Below are 18,690 nucleotides of genomic sequence, written 5' to 3' on the forward strand. Positions count from 1 at the left end.
GCGCGTCCGTGTGCGTGTGCGCGCGCGCACCGAGGGCCCCGAGAGCCAGGCAGACCCCGGGAAGGAGGAGTTATGTAGATTACGGATGATCTTTCTGGAGGGGAGCGAGGCGAGGAGGGAAGGAGAAGCAGAAGCGAGAGCGAGGAGCGGCGGAGGCCCTTCCCGCAGCAGCTGGGGGCGGCGGCGGCGGCGGCGGCGGCGGCGGTGGAGGGGGAGTAGGCGGTGGAGGCGGAGGCGGAGGACGCACGGGTTGGAGGCGGCTGCGGCTGCGACTCGGCGCTCGGAGTCGGAACCGCCGGTGAACTTGGGCTCCACGTTCCTGGTGACGGACCCCCGACGATGGTGAACGCAGGCTGCTGCTGACCCTGCCTCCGCCGCTGCTTCTCCGGGGCTGCCGAGCGCGGGGCCCCATCTCCTCCCCGTGCCCGGCTGTGGGTGAACCTGCAGGCTCCTTACCCACCCGGAGGACTTTTTTTTGAAAGGAAACGAGGGAGGGAGGGAGAGGGAAAGAGGGAGAAAACGAAGGGGAGCTCGTCCATCCATTGAAGCACAGTTCACTATGATCTTACTCACATTCAGCACTGGAAGACGGTTGGATTTCGTGCATCATTCGGGGGTGTTTTTCTTGCAAACCTTGCTTTGGATTTTATGTGCTACAGTCTGCGGAACGGAGCAGTATTTCAATGTGGAGGTAAGAGTACAAGGGCTTTCTTCCTCTCCCCCTGCCTGGGCTGCTCCCTGAAACCTTGCGTTCACTCGTCGGATCCTTGGGGCTCGAAGCAGCCTGGAGAGGGCTGAGCACATTGTTTGCCTCCTAGCCGCCAAAACCCTTGTTGAGTTTCCGTGTGTGTTAGGTGATGGATGCGCAGGAGACCGAGGATCCGTTATCCCCAGCGGCACAAAGCACGGTGCTGCGCGCTCAGACACAATTGTAGCCGACCCATGCTTCGCTCCCGGGCGGGCGCGAGGCGAAGTCCTCCATGCAGCATACGTGTGGCTTCAGAGGCAGCCTCAGTTTATGATGATGGATAAACAGATTGGGAGAGACAGCATTAATTGCTTGGCATCCTGTGCTGCCTTGGTATTGTTCCTGAAATCTTTGTGCCGGTGGTTGGTGTCTAACAAAGGAGGTTAAAATCAAAGAATCTAGAGGAGAGCGTGGGAATACTTGATATGTTTAATAACAGTACTTTGATATAAAACACTTGAGGAGACCGAGCCTCTTTCTCATTTAGACATAACTTAATAGGCTGTAACCAGATCTGGCCACACCGAGGACCTGAAATCCATCTCTTTCAAGTGTCTTCTCTCCCCCTTCCCCGCCAATTGAGAATAAACGTGGCTCAATGTGATAGTTCTGAGGTGTGTTTTTAATTTGATTTCACACTCTTGGGGCCAGACGGAGAGATTTTAGACTGGCGTTGGCTTTACTTTGATAGCTTTGGAAACAGACGGCACAAAGCAAAAGGGAACTTGAGGATAAGGACTTGTCAGACCTCTGCCAAAGTACTCCTCCTGCCTTCCACTCAGCACTCAAAGCCAGTCATGTGCTATCAATCAGTGCAAGTGGGTCCACACCTGAGCTGCAGCACAAGTGTATCACATAGACGGTGGGCTAGAAAGGCAGTAAGAAAGCCTTGGGGAAATTTACTCCTTTCGATTAGGTCTCCTATGCTGTGACAGCTCGGAGGAATTGTGATTAAGTCACTAAGGAATAATGTGGGTGTTTTCCCCTTATATTGTTGGTACTGTCATTTTGGGGAGAGTGCATTTATACAATAGCAGGACCTGTTGCACGTTGGGTGTTTGAACATGCTTCATGTAACTGACTTATATACAAAGTGTGCATAATAAATACCAGGTGTGAAGGTATATACTGACTGTTAACTATTTATGTAAACCCTTTTTTCAGGATTCCACATAATTAATGATGGTTGGTTCAAAAAATGGAAGGACCATTTTCAAAAGAGTTAAAGAAGTTTACAAAGGTTAACTAGGAATGTATGGCACACACACACGCACACCCCAATAAGAAACCCAGAATTATTTAACCCTTTGAAGAATACAACTATGTTTTTTTCTGCATGAAAAGAGAAGTGGAAAGGGGATGTCCTGACTTCCCTTGATTGCAAATTTTGAAACTTGGAAATTACACACCACAGATGGATTTTTGTACCTAACATTTAAGTCAAGAGATAATTTCACTTAAAATGAAGAAGTCATTAGTTCATTGACTGTAGGAATGAAAGTGGCAAGCTGTTATTTATATAATGTTACAGGCAGAGGAACCTATTGCTTGAGTGGTGCTGGGGGGGGGGCGAGGTAGTTAAAAGTTAAATACCAGATTCTACCTTGTTCACCATGAGAGGACAGGGAGAGCCTAGATTGACGGCTGTTTGCTTTGGGAAAGTCAGATTTGCTTTCTGAGAGTGGATTAGCATCAATATTTTGATGATCATTAGGTTTCTTTTCTGAGATTAAACATAAAATATATTGCATTTTATATTGGGGGGGGGAGCCCCTTAGTTTAATGAGATATTACTATGCAAGAAAAAAGTTACATTTTTTTTTTAAAGAACAGTGGATCAGTTTTGGGTTTCAGTGATCTCTTTCTTTCTGCCTTAAGATGTTTGCTAAAAAGTGGTTCATTGAAAAGGAGTTACTTTTCTATTTTTAGAGTATGTAAATTGTTCCATCCATATTTATTGCAAAGATTTCAGTCTACTGACAGATGGAGAGCCATTGGCCATCTGAGTCCTCAAAAACCTTGCCTGATAAAATGGGAATTTTCTAATGAGTTATCGTATATTAGGTTTCGTAGTTTGTATGATTCCCCAGTAATTTTTTAAAGCTATTGAGCATTTGGTTGGGTTTATAAGCCTTTTTATATGTACTGAGAACCCTTATTTTTTGTTGAAATTATAAGAGGAGCTCCTAGTAAACTCAAAATACTATAAAGATCCTAGGATGACAGGGTGTTTTCTGACATTAATTTCTGCCTGAATCAGTATTATTAGATGTTTCTTGTTAGTAGGTAACTCTAATGGGAAGAATAGTCTATCACTTTCTCTCCAGAAAGCTGCTTATGCTTTGTGCCTCATTCTTGATTGCACTATATACACACTAGGGATGCTTTATTTGATTGATTCTCAAGGACAATCTTAAAATAAGCAGTAATGGTATCAATCATGCATGAAGCTCAGAGGGGTCATATTTTTTTTCCTAGTAAGCAATCAAGTTATTATACTTGGAACAAAGCTTAAGAGAGATGCTGTTGGGCTGATAAAGATTATAATGCTTTATTCATCTCTGAACTTAATGATTTGTGGTATCCTCATACGTTTCATCTTTATGATGTAGGTTCAAAATCCTGTATCCCTCACTCCCCAACCCCCTTGCCCCAGGAATGGTTATATTACAAGTGTTTGTGTTAACTCTTTCTTGTCTGATTTTTAAGAGTAAAAGCATTTATAATTTTTAATGATCAGAATGTGAGCTACTTTTTAATGTGCTGATGAAAGCCAGTTACAGAGAAAGTGAGCATTTGTTTTCTGTTTGTTTTGTCTTGTTATGTAAGAACTGAAGTGGAGCACCTCTTCAGCTAAGAAAGGGTTAGATGCTACCAGAGTAGTACTATGGAAGAGATTCAATTCATCTTTTCTACTTACATTTCAGGTGGAACCATTTTTAAAGTTACATTTTCAGAATACACTTACTTAAATAAAGATTGTTTTGTGTACTGCTGGATTCTGGTTTTGGAAATGAGTCTGTTAGTGTGTAATAGCATCATGTGAAGGACTCATGCTGTTACTATTAACTGGAAGTCAAAAACTGTTTTCATTGGGCAGCATCCTGAATCAGAGGTGTTCATTGGTCAGAGGAATCCAAATGATTAACGAAGAATTATGTTTTTATCTCTGCTCTCTGAAAAATCATTTTCCCCTAAACTAGTTACCTTGCGATGGGGCTTTTCATAATCATATTTCTTTTTTTTTATTTCTTTTCTTTATTTGTACACTGCAGGTAACACTAATGTGTCATTTAGTAATAACTCACCAACTTTTATAATTGTCAGATGTTAATACACTAATATTTAACAATTAATAAATAAAACATAGCACACATTTCCAGTGAGGAAAAATTTTAAAGCAATTAACAATAGAAAAATGTGTAGAAATCTTAAAAATGCATATGTCAAAACATAAGAATGTGATTATTCTGACACAAATGTTTATGAAGTGAAATTTATTTTGTTGTTCCAGATTTAAAGAAGAGTGGTTCTGTATTTCAAAGGGCTATTCTGTGACAAATATTATGAAATAGAGATGTAATCATTTCCTAATTTTTTCTTGCAGTGTATTTCACTGATTTAAGATGCATTCACCTTTTGGAAAATGTCTGAACATACGCAAAAAGTCAGAGTTAGCATTGAGTGGCTTTGTACCACATGTAAACTTGTCATGATTTTAAAGTGTACTATGACATTTTTTAACCTCACATTCTGTGTTTACTTAAATAATCAGGATGTAATCATTTATTTGCTCATATGACAATGATGACACCATGCCTCCTTGACCCAGGGGCACGCCTGGCTTCTCCAAGCTGTTTCTGACTGGTCAGCAAGGCCTATGTGATTAATTCATAAAAGTTTGTAATCTTCAAGTTTGCAGTCTTAGCAAGACTTGTCTGATTTACTGGCCATTTGAACTGTGTATAAGGGCTGAAAATGATGCCAAGGAGACCAGAGGCTGGTTCTATCTTGTCCTTACCTTTCTCTGTTCAGTGTTGCCTGGGCAGGTTTCCTCACATCTGGGCTATTCATGCCCTTTGCAGGTCAACATGTCAGCAAGGTATGTTTGTTCCTACTGTTCCCTTGAGAAACCCACGAAAAACAGTCCAGGTCCATCCCTCTGAACAGCTGGGTTCATTCTCTTTCTCCTATTTTGTAAGATAAAGTTGGTTTCAATAGCAACTTTTTCACCTGAAGTTAGTTTCTACTTTTTCCTATTCATGTTATTTATTGTTATTGTCATAATAAATTTTTAAGACATACCAGCTAGTCCAGGAAGACCTTATTTAATACCTTTCCATTAAAAAAAATGTTGTGTACTGAAAATCAACCAATTAGCATCCAGTACACTTTCTTCCTGTGGGTTTCTCTTAGAGAGTTTATTTCAGAAATATGATTTTCACATTTTGTCTTGTCATCTGTTACTATCATAGAATGTCAAGTTCGGCTCACACCTTGTTTAACAAGACTGGGTTTGTGAAATCTGTTCATTTTTTTCCCTAATACCATAGAAAATAAATAGGCTTTATCAGTCTGTAATCATGTTTGTTTTAATTGGTTCAAGCCTAAGTGTTTCAATGCCATAGTAGAGGCAGTTCAATATATAACTCAGGCCAGCTCTGTGTTATACTCCAACATCAGAACATAAAAAATCCTTTAAACAATGAAAGGGATGGGATAAGAGTGGGCAGAAAATGAGTGTTCTCTATATTGACAAAATAATTTAAGGAAAAGACACAAAAAGTATGTCCATGTAATATTGGAAATCGCAATGTAGTATAATGGACTACTGGGACTGAATTCAAAGATTGTGAACTCTGGAGCTTGCATGGCTTTGAACTTGGGCAAGTAATTTTTTTCAGTGCCTTCATCTACAAAAGTAGGAATTCAATTAATCTTATTGAAGCCATTTCTGAATTAAAATGTGAAGAAAAAGATTTTATTTGAGAGAGAGAGAAAAAGGGAGAGAGGGAATAAGCGAGCATGCATCTGCTCCCCCCTCCCCATCGCCAAGTTCACTCCCAGATACCCACAATGTCTGTGGCTAGGCTGGGAGCTGGGAACCCAGTCCAGGTGTCCCACTTGGATGGCAGGAATCCAATCACCTGGGCCATCACTACTGCCTCCTAGCATTTGCATTAACAGGAAGATGGAATAGGAACTGGTACTGGGCATTGAACCTGGATACTACTATAAGGTACACTGGCTTCTTATCTGGTATCCTAAACACTAGGCTAAATGGCCACCCCTAAATTTGAAATTTTATAGTAGTTAGCTTGTAAGCTCTTGTTTTTATTGCAGGGGGTGAGGGAAGTACAATATTTACCTTGTAAATTTGGAGGCAACTAGATCACAGTGAGAGTTTAGGTTTTTTTTTTTTTTTTTTTTTCTTGAACTGAGTATCTTGAGAAAATACAGAATGTATACCTTACAGCTAACATGTTGTCAACTGTAGTGACAAAGGGTACTTCATTTTGGAAATAATCCTAACCTTCTCCTGAGTAGTAAAACACTGGCAGTAAATGATATATAATTTAAAAAAATCAATTGTTGGCCAAGGCAGTAAACATTACAATGTAATGTTTATCCAGATATCTTAATGTTATTTTACAAAATATATATCATCTACAAGTGGTACATCAGTCATCAGGAAGCAAGTTGGAATAAGTTCAAAATGTGAGTTTTAATTGAGTATTATGCTGAGTATTTTAATTGAGTGTTTTGGGGGGCTATTTTCAGTCTATGTCTCTGCCTATATATACAAACGAACTTTATTGTAAAATGAAGTGTTTATGCTGTGTGTTCCATTTGCCCATTGTAGTAAATAATTTTGACACCTACTCTTGGAACACTGATTTTGGTTTCCATCACACCTTTCATTTTGAAAGTGAAGAATCAAATTGCATTTACCTTAAAATATATATATGACTTATGTGAATGATGCAAAAATCCATGCTCAAAGCATAAAATGTGGGGCTGGTGCTGTGGCTCACTTGGTTAATTCTCCGCCTGCGGCGCCAGCATCCCATATGGGTGCCGGGTTCTAGTCCAGGTTGCTCCTCTTCCAGTCCAGCTCCCTGATGTGGCCCCAGAAGGGCTGTGAAGGATGGCCCAAGTGCGTGGGCCCTGCACCTGCATGTGGGGACCAGCAGGAAGCACCTGGCTCCTGGCTTTGGATTGGCGAGTGGCCATTTGAGGAGTGAACCAACGGAAGGAAGACCTTTCTCTGTGTCTCTCACTGTCTGTAGCTCCACCTGTCAAATGAATTAAAAAAAAAAAGCATAAAATGTGTGATACTTAACGTTTTCTTGGGAAAGCTATTTTTAAATCTTTAGATTATTTATGAAACCATATTTGATTGTTGCTTCCTGTCATTTAGCTTTCAGAATGGATATCGTTTGTCTTGGTGTTTCACCATGACTGTTTGGCAAGAGACATTCTTGGGTTTGGATCACTCGAATATTTGAAGAGCCATGTATCTGATGCTTAGCCAAGTATAAGTATTCCCACCATAGTCCCTACCTTTGATTAATTATGACCTCTGGATGCAATATATAAAAAGTGGCTAGAGGGAGCCATTGAGCTGTTTAAGTACTCCAATGGCTTGGAAGAATTTGGTTTAAAATCAAAGACAGTTGGTGCAATCATGTCTTAAAAAGAACCATAGCCAATCACAGATAACTTGGAAAAATCGATGACAATTTAAGATGTAAGCTGAGTTTACTAGGAACTGCTTGGGGCCAATAGTTAAATATTTGATTAAGAAGGAAATTAATACTTTTCTAGGGGGAAAAAGGTTCTGGGCATGACAGTGTGACAAAAAAACGTTATATTGCATGACTGCTTTATATTTATCTTACTTTTACGTGTGGTGGGGTAAATCAGAAAGTATACATTTTTGCAGCTGTCAGTGCTTTTGGTGTTGCCATTTTAACTAACATGACTAATGAAATAACTGTGGTTTTTCAGATTAGAGGTGGGATAAATTTAATTTGGCAATGCCTTTTACATTATGTGTAGCAAAAATCCAATTTTGAAAGGTCATGAAACTAATGTTATTCTATTTTAAAATGTTTACTAGGAACTTAGTGACTAAATACTTTTTAATGGAAGAAGAATTTAAAATATTTTTACCTGTTCTTAGAAGTATGTGAGAAATGATCCCCAAAAGTGTGAAACAATGTGGTTTCTATAAATAGCAACCTCAGAAATGTTTCCAGTTGAGCAGATTTTTACATGACTCCTGGTGGAGAGAGGGGGATTAAAAAGGTACTCACTAATGCATTAGGATAAGCAATAAGTTTGTATTCAAACGAGCAAATAAACCGCAATAAGTTACTCACTGAAATGGAAATTTATACTATTTGTTTTAGTTACACTTAAGTGAGGGGCTATAAACTACTCTTTTGAAGGGCAGGCTGGATGCTTTTTAAATTTATTTTTATTATTTATTTATTTATTTGACAGGTAGAGTTATAGACAGTGGGAGAGAGAGAGAGACAGAGAGAAAGGTCTTCCTTCTGTTGGTTCACTTTCCAAATAGCCACTACGGCTGGAGCTACACTGATCCGGAGCCAGGAGCCAGGAGCTTCTTCCTGGTCTCCCATACCGGTGCAGGGCCCAAGCACCTGGGCCATTCTCCACTGCCCTCCTGGGCCACAGCAGAGATCTGGATTGGAAGAGGAGCAACCGGGACTAGGACCTGGGACCCATATGGGATGCCGGCGCTGCAGGCAGAGGATTAACCAAGTGAGCCACAGTGCCGGCCCCAGGCTGGATACTTTTATTAACTTCCTTTCATGTCCCCTGATTGTATGCACCTGATGTTATATCAGTGGCATGCACTCTTGTGCCTCTGCACCCAGCTGATGCCCTTGTTTGCTGAGTGATGTCAGTACAGCTGTTTTAATAGGGACTTTTCACAATTGAGTTCCTAGCATGTGTTCATAGTTTCTTGTTTGTAACGAGTAGATCCTTGTATTTGTTTTGGGTTTCTATTTGGGTTTCTGCTATCTGTATATTCATTCCTTCTTTGTTTTGAATAATTGCCAGCCTGTCCTTCCCGTGGTCACAACTTGTGTCTTCTAGTTGGCGTCTTGAGGAAGCCCACATCTCAGTTATATTGTAGAAACCCAAAGTTAGATTTGGGAAGCATTTTATGAGAACCATATTTCTACCCCACTCCTTATTCTATTTTATTTGAATAAAGTAGAATAGATTCATGCGGCTTATAGAAACTAACATCTACTTAATGACTTGTATAAACTAGAGAGCAGACTTCTAAGATGTCGACAGCATTGACAGTAATAAGTAACATCCTTTTAGGAAGTATGAATGTTTCTTTTTTTTTTTAAGATTTATTTATTTATTCGAAAGGCAGTTACAGAGAGGCAGAGGCCACAACAGCCGGAGCTAAGCTTTCTCCAGGTCTCCCACGTGGGCTTCTGCTGCTTCCCAAGGCATGTTAGCAAGGAGCTGGATCAGAAGTGGAGCTGCTGGGACTTGAACTGGAATCCATATGGGATGCCAGCACTGCAGGCAGTGGCTTTACCCGCTAGGCCACAGCGCCAGCCCCACAGTGTGAATGTTTCCAATCTAACAACTCTACTCATACAACTTACTACTTTGTTCCTGTATGAAGGATTGCATAAAGATGCTTGTTTTATGGGGGACTCAAGCAAATTTTTTATGTAGCCTTTTCCTTGTTTTGAACATTTCTATAATGAATGCTTGACCTTTATTGCTTGTCTATAGTACAGTTTGTAATGACAGCACTGAGACAATGCCAGGCACTCCCCTTCGTAAGGAAAGGGAGGTGTCTCAGTTCCTGCATTCCTTGCCATGATGGGAATACAGGAACACGTCGATTCTGGCACTGCCCCCTAACTGGACAACTCCAAATAACCAGTAAAATGGTAATACTTGGAGTTCATTTAAATACCTTATTTTAATGATACAAAGTACATTAATAAACATTGGTTGAACACTTGCTATGTGCCTGTTAGTATCTACATGTTTCATGTAAACACACTTAATTCTCATATATAATCTTGTGAGTTATTCCTACTATTTCTCTTTTTTTTAATTATTTTTGACAGAGTGGACAGTGAGAAAGGTCTTCCTTTGCTGTTGGTTCACTCTCCAATGGCCACCGCGGCCGGCGCACCATGCTGATCCGAAGGCAGGAGCTAGGTGCTTACCCTGGTCTCCCATGGGGTGCAGGGCTCAAGCAGTTGGGCCATCCTCCACTGCACTCCCGGGCCACAGCAGAGGGTTGGCCTGGAAGAGGGGCAACCGGGACTAGAACACTGTGTGCTGGCGCCGCAAGGCCGAGGATTAGCCTATTGAGCTGCGGCGCCGGCCTACTATTTCTCTTTTTACAAACAAGGGATCTGAGTCACAGAGAGGTTTAGGCAGTTGGCAAGCCATGTTATTATGTAGTGTCGAGGTACAACAGCCTAGAATCCCAGGTAAGCAGGCCGATGGCAGAGCTGAGGCACCGGAGATAAAAAAAAAAAAAGAGAAGAAAGAAAAGAAAAAGAAAAAATAAGTTAGCTTCCAGGTTCCCAATAATGATGGGATGAAAACAAATCCTCTTTTGTATTCCAAACTAAAAGCACTTAATATGCATAATGAAAATGATAGCCCTGTGTCGAACATAAAGTGTAATCTTAGTTTTAATAAAAACTAGATAGCTTGTTGTTGATTTGATTGATCAAGGTTAATTATGTGGTACTTAGTAAAGTCTTACTCTTTAATACCCATTATGATTTTTTAATTGGAAGAAAATTGGTAGCCTACCTATTGGTAACCTGAATATTATTTAGTTACATATAATATTCAATTATGATATCTTATTTTTTAACTGTCATATTACAACTTATTAAATGTGATTTTTGGAGGATTCAGGAAGATTTGATTACAGTCTAAGATTAAGATAATTGAGTGTTATAGTGTTATAGAAAATGTAATGGAAAATCTGAGTCAGAAAAATTGATGTTCCACAGCCCTGCTGGGGAGGAATGTGTTTGTATATGGCCACTGAATGGCACGTTTTATTAGTTCTGGCATTTCCTAGTTTTATGTATTTCCTTTAGTAGAAGCTACAAGGAAATAGATTTATTTTCATTATTGTGAAAATGCCTGTTTAGTTGTTATACAAAGGGAATTTTCTCAGCACTGGAACAGTCCAGAGGTGGATCAGGTCCTTTGGAAGTTAGCAAGCACCTCCTCATTGTTTGACAGGCCTGATGTGTGGTTAATACCTTTGCTGTGGAGGGGATAGAAACTCCAACTGGGCGCTTGTCCAGTGCATGTAAAGAATTGTCTTCAGGCCTTAACATTCAGGGCTCCTATAATCCATCATTAATCTTCTGGGGGTGTTGTTTAGGTGCAGGTAAAAATCCAACTGATTTTACAGAATTTATCAGTGTTACATGTTCACTTGGCTACTTTCCAACTTCTCTAGAGGCCAGGTGTCATAAAGGCTTTGTTGAAGAGCTTTGAAAATAATGCCTTAAACTCTTAGCTGTGCCACTTACAAGTTCTGTGTTTTTGCGTGAGCCAAGTTTCTGACCAAGTGTCTTTGTAGGATAGAGATGATGATATGCAACTCAAGGAATGTTGTAAGATTAGAGAGTTCAGAGATATTGGACAAAGATGAAGTCAGCAGTTTCTTTATTTTGCTTTTCCCTCATCCTGAAATGATCAAAAAATAGAAGGAGAAAATATGTGACCCAGTGATTTTTGTGTCACTAGACATTGAGTAATGAAGTAGTTATCTCTGAAAGAGGGGAAGCAAAGGAAGTGAACCCGATGATTATCTCAGCTCACCTCCTTGATGGAGTTTCCAGCAATCACATCCAAAAGGTAGAGCTCAGGGTGAACTGGGAAGACTCCTTGCAAGAAGTGGAGCTGAGAGTATGTAAAGCCAAGGTGGCTAGAGTCTGTAGCTCAGAAAACTGGAAAAGGAGAAAACTGATAAGAGTGAAAGCACCATAAGTTTGCAGAGGGGCCCTTTAAGAATGTTGATGAGATCTGACCTCTGTCTTCCTGTGAAATCACTCCAGGGGCCTGGGAAAGGATCAGAGTGAATAACAAGGCCTACTGCTCATGAAAGGCTGGGGATAGTGCCCAGGTCTTCCAGCCAGACTGAAAACCTTGTACTTGATAGGGCAGTGGGTGAGCCTGTTGCATCAGTGGTGGGAAATAGTTAGCAGTGGACTGAACACACTGGTTCAGATGAACAAATCTTGAAAGACACACGTGAAAGCATCAGATGGTTTCTGAGTGACTGACCTCCATTCCACACCAATGCTCAGTATTTATTGGAATATAAAAAATACCTACCACCCGATAAGATAAAATTCATGTCTGGCAGCCAGACAAAAAATAATTATCAAGCATATAAAGAAGCAGAAAAGAACTACGCATGGATAGATGTTCTGTATATTTAAACTGATACCAACAATGTTAACAGGTGTTAAGAATTAGCAGTCAAGAATATTAAAGCAGTTATAATTATATTTTTATATTCAAAAATTGGCACATGGAAGATATTTTAAATCCAAATTGAACTTCCAGAGGTAAAACTACAATATATGAAAAGAATGAATTTGAAACTAACAGCAGATTAGACATTATTGTAGAGCAAAATAGTAAATAAACTTCAGTTGCAGCAACAGAAGAAATCTACAGAGAAACATAGGAAGCCAAACAAGAGAACACCAGTGAGATATGGACAAATGCACATGGCCTACTGTAAATGTAACTTGAGTTTGGAAAGGGAAGAGAATCAGGAAGAAAAAGGCTTTTCCTGATTTTTTGGAAAATATGTACACTCAGGGCCAAGAAGTTCAATGAATCTCAAGCACACAGAACCTGAGTGAAACTACCCTGAGGCATATCCTCATCAACGTGCTCAAGTGAATAGTAAGGAGAGACATCTTTAAAACAGATAGAAGAGCAGGTGGTTTACGCAGAGTGGGAATATGCAAGGATGAAAGATTGCTTGTTGGAAATAATGTGTAGTGGGCCTCAAGCTAGGGACTCCTGTATATTCCTGAAAGTGAAAACTTCAAAAGGCTTCTATTATGTTGTTATGTCTGTGTATATATGTGTATATATAATACTAGACAAAGATGAAAGTGTTTAAAACTGTTAGAAATTTGTTTATAAATAACAGGTCAACACATGATCGTAAACAATGTTTTTTTGAAAAATAAAGTTTACAGAACAAATTATCTTACATTTTAAGTACCTTTAATGCAAATAATGCTGGATTCTCTTCTCTGCTTCTGTATTCACACTTACAATATTATGAATTATGTGGCCTTTGGTGTATTTGGCTGTTAATTGCAAATGAATGAGAGTGAAAAGGCAAATAATGTCTTCATAACATAGTTTGATATAGCAGAACCCTGAAAGAATTTAGGGCACCCAGAAGTTCCTGGACCAAACTTTGAGCACCTCTGCTCTAACACCTACACTACCAGATATACCCATCTTATCAAAATACTAAACTCTATGTTTCTGTAATTGTTAGTGCTCAGCATAAATATCATGAAGCCTTCTTTTATTCTCCATCTTCACTTCCTCTAGGTCATTTCCATCATTATGCATTTATGACAGTCTCCTCTACTTACTCCTTAAAATGTCTTTTATATTTATCATCTGAAAATGTTTTACTCCAAAGATAGCTGAATGTAAGACACAAGGCTTCTTCGTACAAATTTGGTTAAGAATCTACTTACTGGTTTCTTAATTTCTAAGACTTGGCCAGTGGAAAACAAGAAGCCAGTTATGAAACTCTTTCATTTCTTTGTGTTTTTGGGTTTCGATCTCCTGACTCTGGAAAGACAGGTAGATCAAATTCAGGTTTGTTGGCAGAGAAACCTAAGGGACTGAACTAAAATTTTTTCTCTCTTCTTGCCTGGAACATAAGGTTAAATCCAGTATAGTAAAGACAAATAAATGCCTGGGAAAATATTCTATTGTACCGGGTATTTGGATAATAGACTATCTTTTTCTCAAGTAGGTTTTATGATTTATATTGATTTTATTATGACTTTATATTGCCCTAGAATATATGAGCTGACCACTGCCCTATGAAAAGCAGGACGCTCAGTAGATGTGCACAGAAGAAATGCATGGATTACATCACCTCATTCATAGGTGTTAGTTTCTAGTTTAACTGATATTTTATGACCTGCTGCAGTAGTTGCCAGTCCCTCAACTCATTTAGCCCAAGGGAGTAAGAATGTGGTGCCATTACCTTACATGTATTCTACTTTACTAAAGATAGTTAGCTTCAAACAATCAAGAGTCATATTCTTTTCATGATTAAATGTCAATTAGTAAGTGACTTGGACTTCTAGATTGGCTTTTCTAGCCATCTCCATAATGTAATATCAGTATTTTTGATATAAAGCATGTATTCAATCTTCATTCACCAATAGAACATCTATATCTGAACCTTTGGCTTGACATTAAACGTACTGTAAAGTTGGTCGTTTATTTCAGATTTGTGTATCAGAATATATAGGGGATATATAAAAGGAGAGTAACCTTCTATTTAGTTCAGTGACTTCAGTTGTAGTTATTGCTAGTAATGAACAGCAGCTTCTCCTAGATAGTTTTCAGGAATGAGCAAAATGATTTTGGTTATATTTCACCTGAAGTCTTCATTGATTTCAGTCCTTCTTTTAGCTTCATGGGTGAAAAAAACACAAGTTGATATATTGTCAAGTAGTATGTCCATTAGCATGTAAAGCTCTAGTATAATCATATAACTTAAATTTCTTTTACATGTAACTTCCATGAAAATTATATCTTTTTTTGGTTTTGAAAAAGACAGAACCCATGATGAATTGACTTGCGAAGTGTTAGAGATATGGTGCATTTTCTCTGCTGAACACCTTCATATTGGTGATAGGGTATGAAGAGGGAAAACAAGTTTGAATTATGTCTTTCTTAGGAGAAGGAAGGGAATCGGCCTTAGAATATTAAGCAGTTCATTAATGAACAGGCATTTAACAGGAAAAAGGAGGCATATATTGCAGTGTCACGTTAGGCATGTCAAAACGTACTGAGCCTATTGGTTGAGGACAGCCATCTGCCCTGAGGTTGCTGTTATCATTCATTTCAACAAGGAACAAAAAGCTAGTTTTCTTTTCTTTTTGTATTTGAAGAGCTTCCAGAAATTGTTTAAACATAAACACATACGCACATGATTCCCTCTCTCCCACCTGCCTGCCTGCCTGCCTGCCTTCCAAGCGAATGCATACGTACGTGATACTGTGTACACTGTTATGGTACTATACCTTGGGGGGGTTTTGTATTAGCACATATAAAATAATCTCATAACTTAGGACTTGTGTGGTAATTTATCTAACTATATACTGCTGGAAAAATAAGTTATTTTCAAGGTTGTTCATAGTATAAAATTTATGGAGTGTGCTTTTTTTTTTTTAATTTTTTTATTTTTGACAGGCAGAGTGGACAGTGAGAGAGAGACAGAGAGAAAGGTCTTCCTTTTGCCGTTGGTTCACCCTCCAATGGCCGCCGCGGTAGCACGTTGCGGCCGGCGCACCGCGCTGTTCTGATGGCAGGAGCCAGGTGCTTCTCCTGGTCTCCCATGGGTGCAGAGCCCAAACACTTGGGCCGTCCTCCACTGCACTCCCTGGCCAGGGCAGAGAGCTGGCCTGGAAGAGGGGCAACCGGGACAGAATCTGGCGCCCTGACCGGGACTAGAACCCGGTGTGCCGGCGCCGCAAGGCGGAGGATTAGCCTAGTGAGCCACAGCGCCGGCTGGAGTGTGCTTTTTTAAATGTATGACTTTATCTAACAAGTTAAATTACTAAAAGTGGAATAACTGTATTATGACTGTAAATATTTATACTTTTGGTAGATTCTGCCAAACTGCCATCCCCAAAATATTCAAGTTTACCATGTACTAACAGTGCTTGAGCGTGCTTGATTGCACACACACACACACACACTTGCCAACACTTTTTATTTTTATTCATAATATGATAGGTAGTAAATTAATCTTAGCATAATATTGCGTGTAATATTTTTGAGATAACATTTTAAATTTACATTAGAGGTAAAGGTTTAATGTGCCACTAAATAAAGAGTTTGACTAATAAAAAATAAAAGGCTCATGGTTCAGTAGGAATATACACAAGGGCCATAAATAGTAATGAAATGAAAAAATGACAGCTTCACTCATTATTTTAAAATGATGACAGATCATTAAAATTATATAGTATATCATTAATTTGACAATAATAAAACAAAATGTAAACTACTGTCTACAGTAGTACTGTTATACACAGTCATTTATATTTCTGTTTTTGTTTCAGTTAATAGATTTTTTTAAAAAAATTATTTCTTCCATGTAAGAGAGAATATGCAACATTTGTCTATGTCTGGCTTATTTCTCTCCATATGCTGTCCTCCAGTTGCAACCACTTTGGTGCAAATGATAATATTTCATTCTTTTTTTATTGCTGAATAATATTCTATTGTGCGTATACCACATCTTCTTTATTCACCTAAAGATGGGTATCTTTTAACTGTTGTGAACAGTGCAGCTATAAACATGGTGGTGCAGGTGTATACCCAGTAATGGGATTACTGATCATATGCCAACATATTTCTGGTTTTTAAAAGAAGTTTCCATGCTGTTTTCCACAGTGGCTGCATTAAAGAACATTCCCACCAACGGTGTTTGAGAGGCCCCTTTTTCCACATGCTCACCAATGTTTACTACTCTGTCTTTTGAATAATAGCCATTCCGACAGGAATGAAGTGATATCTCATTGTAGTTTTGTTTCACATTTCTGTGATGGTTAATGGTGTTGAGCTTTTTTTTTTTTTTTTTTCATAAATTTGCCATTTGTATTTCTTTTTTTGAGAACCGTCTATTGAGATTATTTGCCCATTTACTTACTAGACATTATTTTAATTGCTGAGGTTTTTGAATTACTGATCTATTCTGAGTATTAATCCTTTGTTGGATAAGTAGTTTGAAATATTTTTCCCATTATGTTAGTTATCTCTTCACTCTATTTGTTTGGTTGCCTGTGCAAAAACTTTTGAGTTTCATATAATCCCATTTTTCTATTTTTGCTTTTGTTGCCTGAGCTTTGGGATCTTATCCCAAGAAATCATCACCTACACAAATGTCTTTCCTCTACATTTTCTTCTAGAAACTTCATAGTATCAGGTCTTAAATTTAGGTCTTTGAGCCATCTGGAGTTGATTGTTGTATACAGTGAGATGGGAGGGAATCCGATTTCATTCTCCTACATATATACTTCCAGTTCTGTAAGCACCGTTTATTGAAGAAGTTATTCCTTCTCCAATGTTTGATCTGGGCACCTTTGTCAAAAATCGGTTGACTACATGTACATGGGTTAACTTCCGGGCTATCCATTGTGTTCCATTTATCTCTGTGTTGGCTTTTATGCCAGTACCATGAAGTTTCAATTACTACAGTTTTGTTTTATGCTTTGAAGTCAGGTACTGTGGTGCCTCCAGCTTGATTGCTGCCCCTGCTCCCTATTCTGCACCAGGATTGCTTTGGCTATTCTGAGTTCATTTGTAATCCTATATGAGTGTAATTAATTTTAATTTTAATTATGTAAAGAATTGCATTGGCATTTTGATAGGAATTGTGATGGACCTGCAGATTGCTTTAGATGGTATAGACACTTTAATGGTATTAATTCTCCAAATCTATGAGCAAGGGATATCTTTTTCTTTTTATATGCTTATTTTGTACCCCACAACTTTACTGAATTGATATATCAGCTCTAACAGCGTTTTGGAGGAGTGTTTTGGCTTTTCTGTGTACACCATAATGTCATCTGCAAATACAGATACTTTGAGTTTCTCCTTGCCAATTTTTATGACCTTTATTTATTTCTCTTCCCTAAATGCTATTGCCAATACTTGTAGAACTGTATTGAATATGAGTGGTGAAAGTGGACATCCTTTACTTGTTGCAGATCTGAGAAGGAATATTTTCAGCTTTTCCCTGTGCAGTATGCTATTGGGTGTTGGTTTGTCATGTATAGCCTTTATTATTTTGAGGTATATTCCTTCTGTACCAAATTGTGGAGAGTTTTTGTCATGAAGGGATATTGAATCTTATCAAATACTTACCAAAAACACAACATGAAAAGGGAACTATAGACCTATATCCTTGATGATCATAGATGCAAAAATTCTTAACAAAATACTAGCAAACTGAATCCAAAGCCACATCAAAAAGATCCTACATCATGATCAAGTGGGATTCATCCCAGAGATGCAAGGGGGGGGGGGCTCAACATTTCCAAATCAATAAACATAAATCACATCAACAAAATGAGGAATGAAAACCATATGGTCATTTCGATAGATGCCAAGAAAGTAATTACTTATTTTGCAAATTTAAACTAATATCAATATTGAATCTTTCTGTATTTTGATATATTTATACTTATTTTCTTATTGTTAGGACATTTTTCCTGCAATTATTTACTTTCTTTTGCTTATAAGAGCTCTCTATGTATTTGATGCTTCTCTGCCATATTTAATAAAATAAATTTTGTGATGTTTTGAATTTGCTAATATATTTTTCAGATTATTTATTTATATCATGATTCTGGTTTTCATGCTTTAAATCTTTAGCATTTCAAGAACATTTAAAAACATTTTCCGTTCTCCTTTTTATCTGTATAAAACTTTGATTTGTGTAAAATACTTTTAGTGTAGGCAATGAAATTGGAATCTGGCTCATCTCCGCCCCCTCCCCAATTATTTAACAGATGCTTCAGTGCTATACATTGAGTAATACATCTTTTCTTCTTTTTTTATTTTTTTAACAGGCAGAGTTAGGCAGTGAGAGA

The 18,690-nt window shown here is 38.6% G+C and overlaps 1 protein-coding gene across 1 annotated transcript in view; it reads left to right on the top strand.

Moving 5' to 3' along the window:
* The first annotated feature begins 293 nt into the window (after positions 1-293).
* The window catches only part of MMP16 (matrix metallopeptidase 16), a 299,337-nt gene continuing 280,940 nt past the window's right edge, over positions 294-18,690 (top strand). Inside the window, exon 1 of the mRNA XM_062188289.1 lies at positions 294-691. Within this exon, the coding sequence (XP_062044273.1) occupies positions 560-691 (132 nt within the window). The 5' untranslated portion in view covers positions 294-559. The remainder of the gene's footprint in view (positions 692-18,690) is intronic.

The sequence above is a fragment of the Lepus europaeus genome, chromosome 4 (genome assembly GCF_033115175.1).
Source record: "Lepus europaeus isolate LE1 chromosome 4, mLepTim1.pri, whole genome shotgun sequence".
Lineage (NCBI taxonomy): Eukaryota > Metazoa > Chordata > Mammalia > Lagomorpha > Leporidae > Lepus > Lepus europaeus.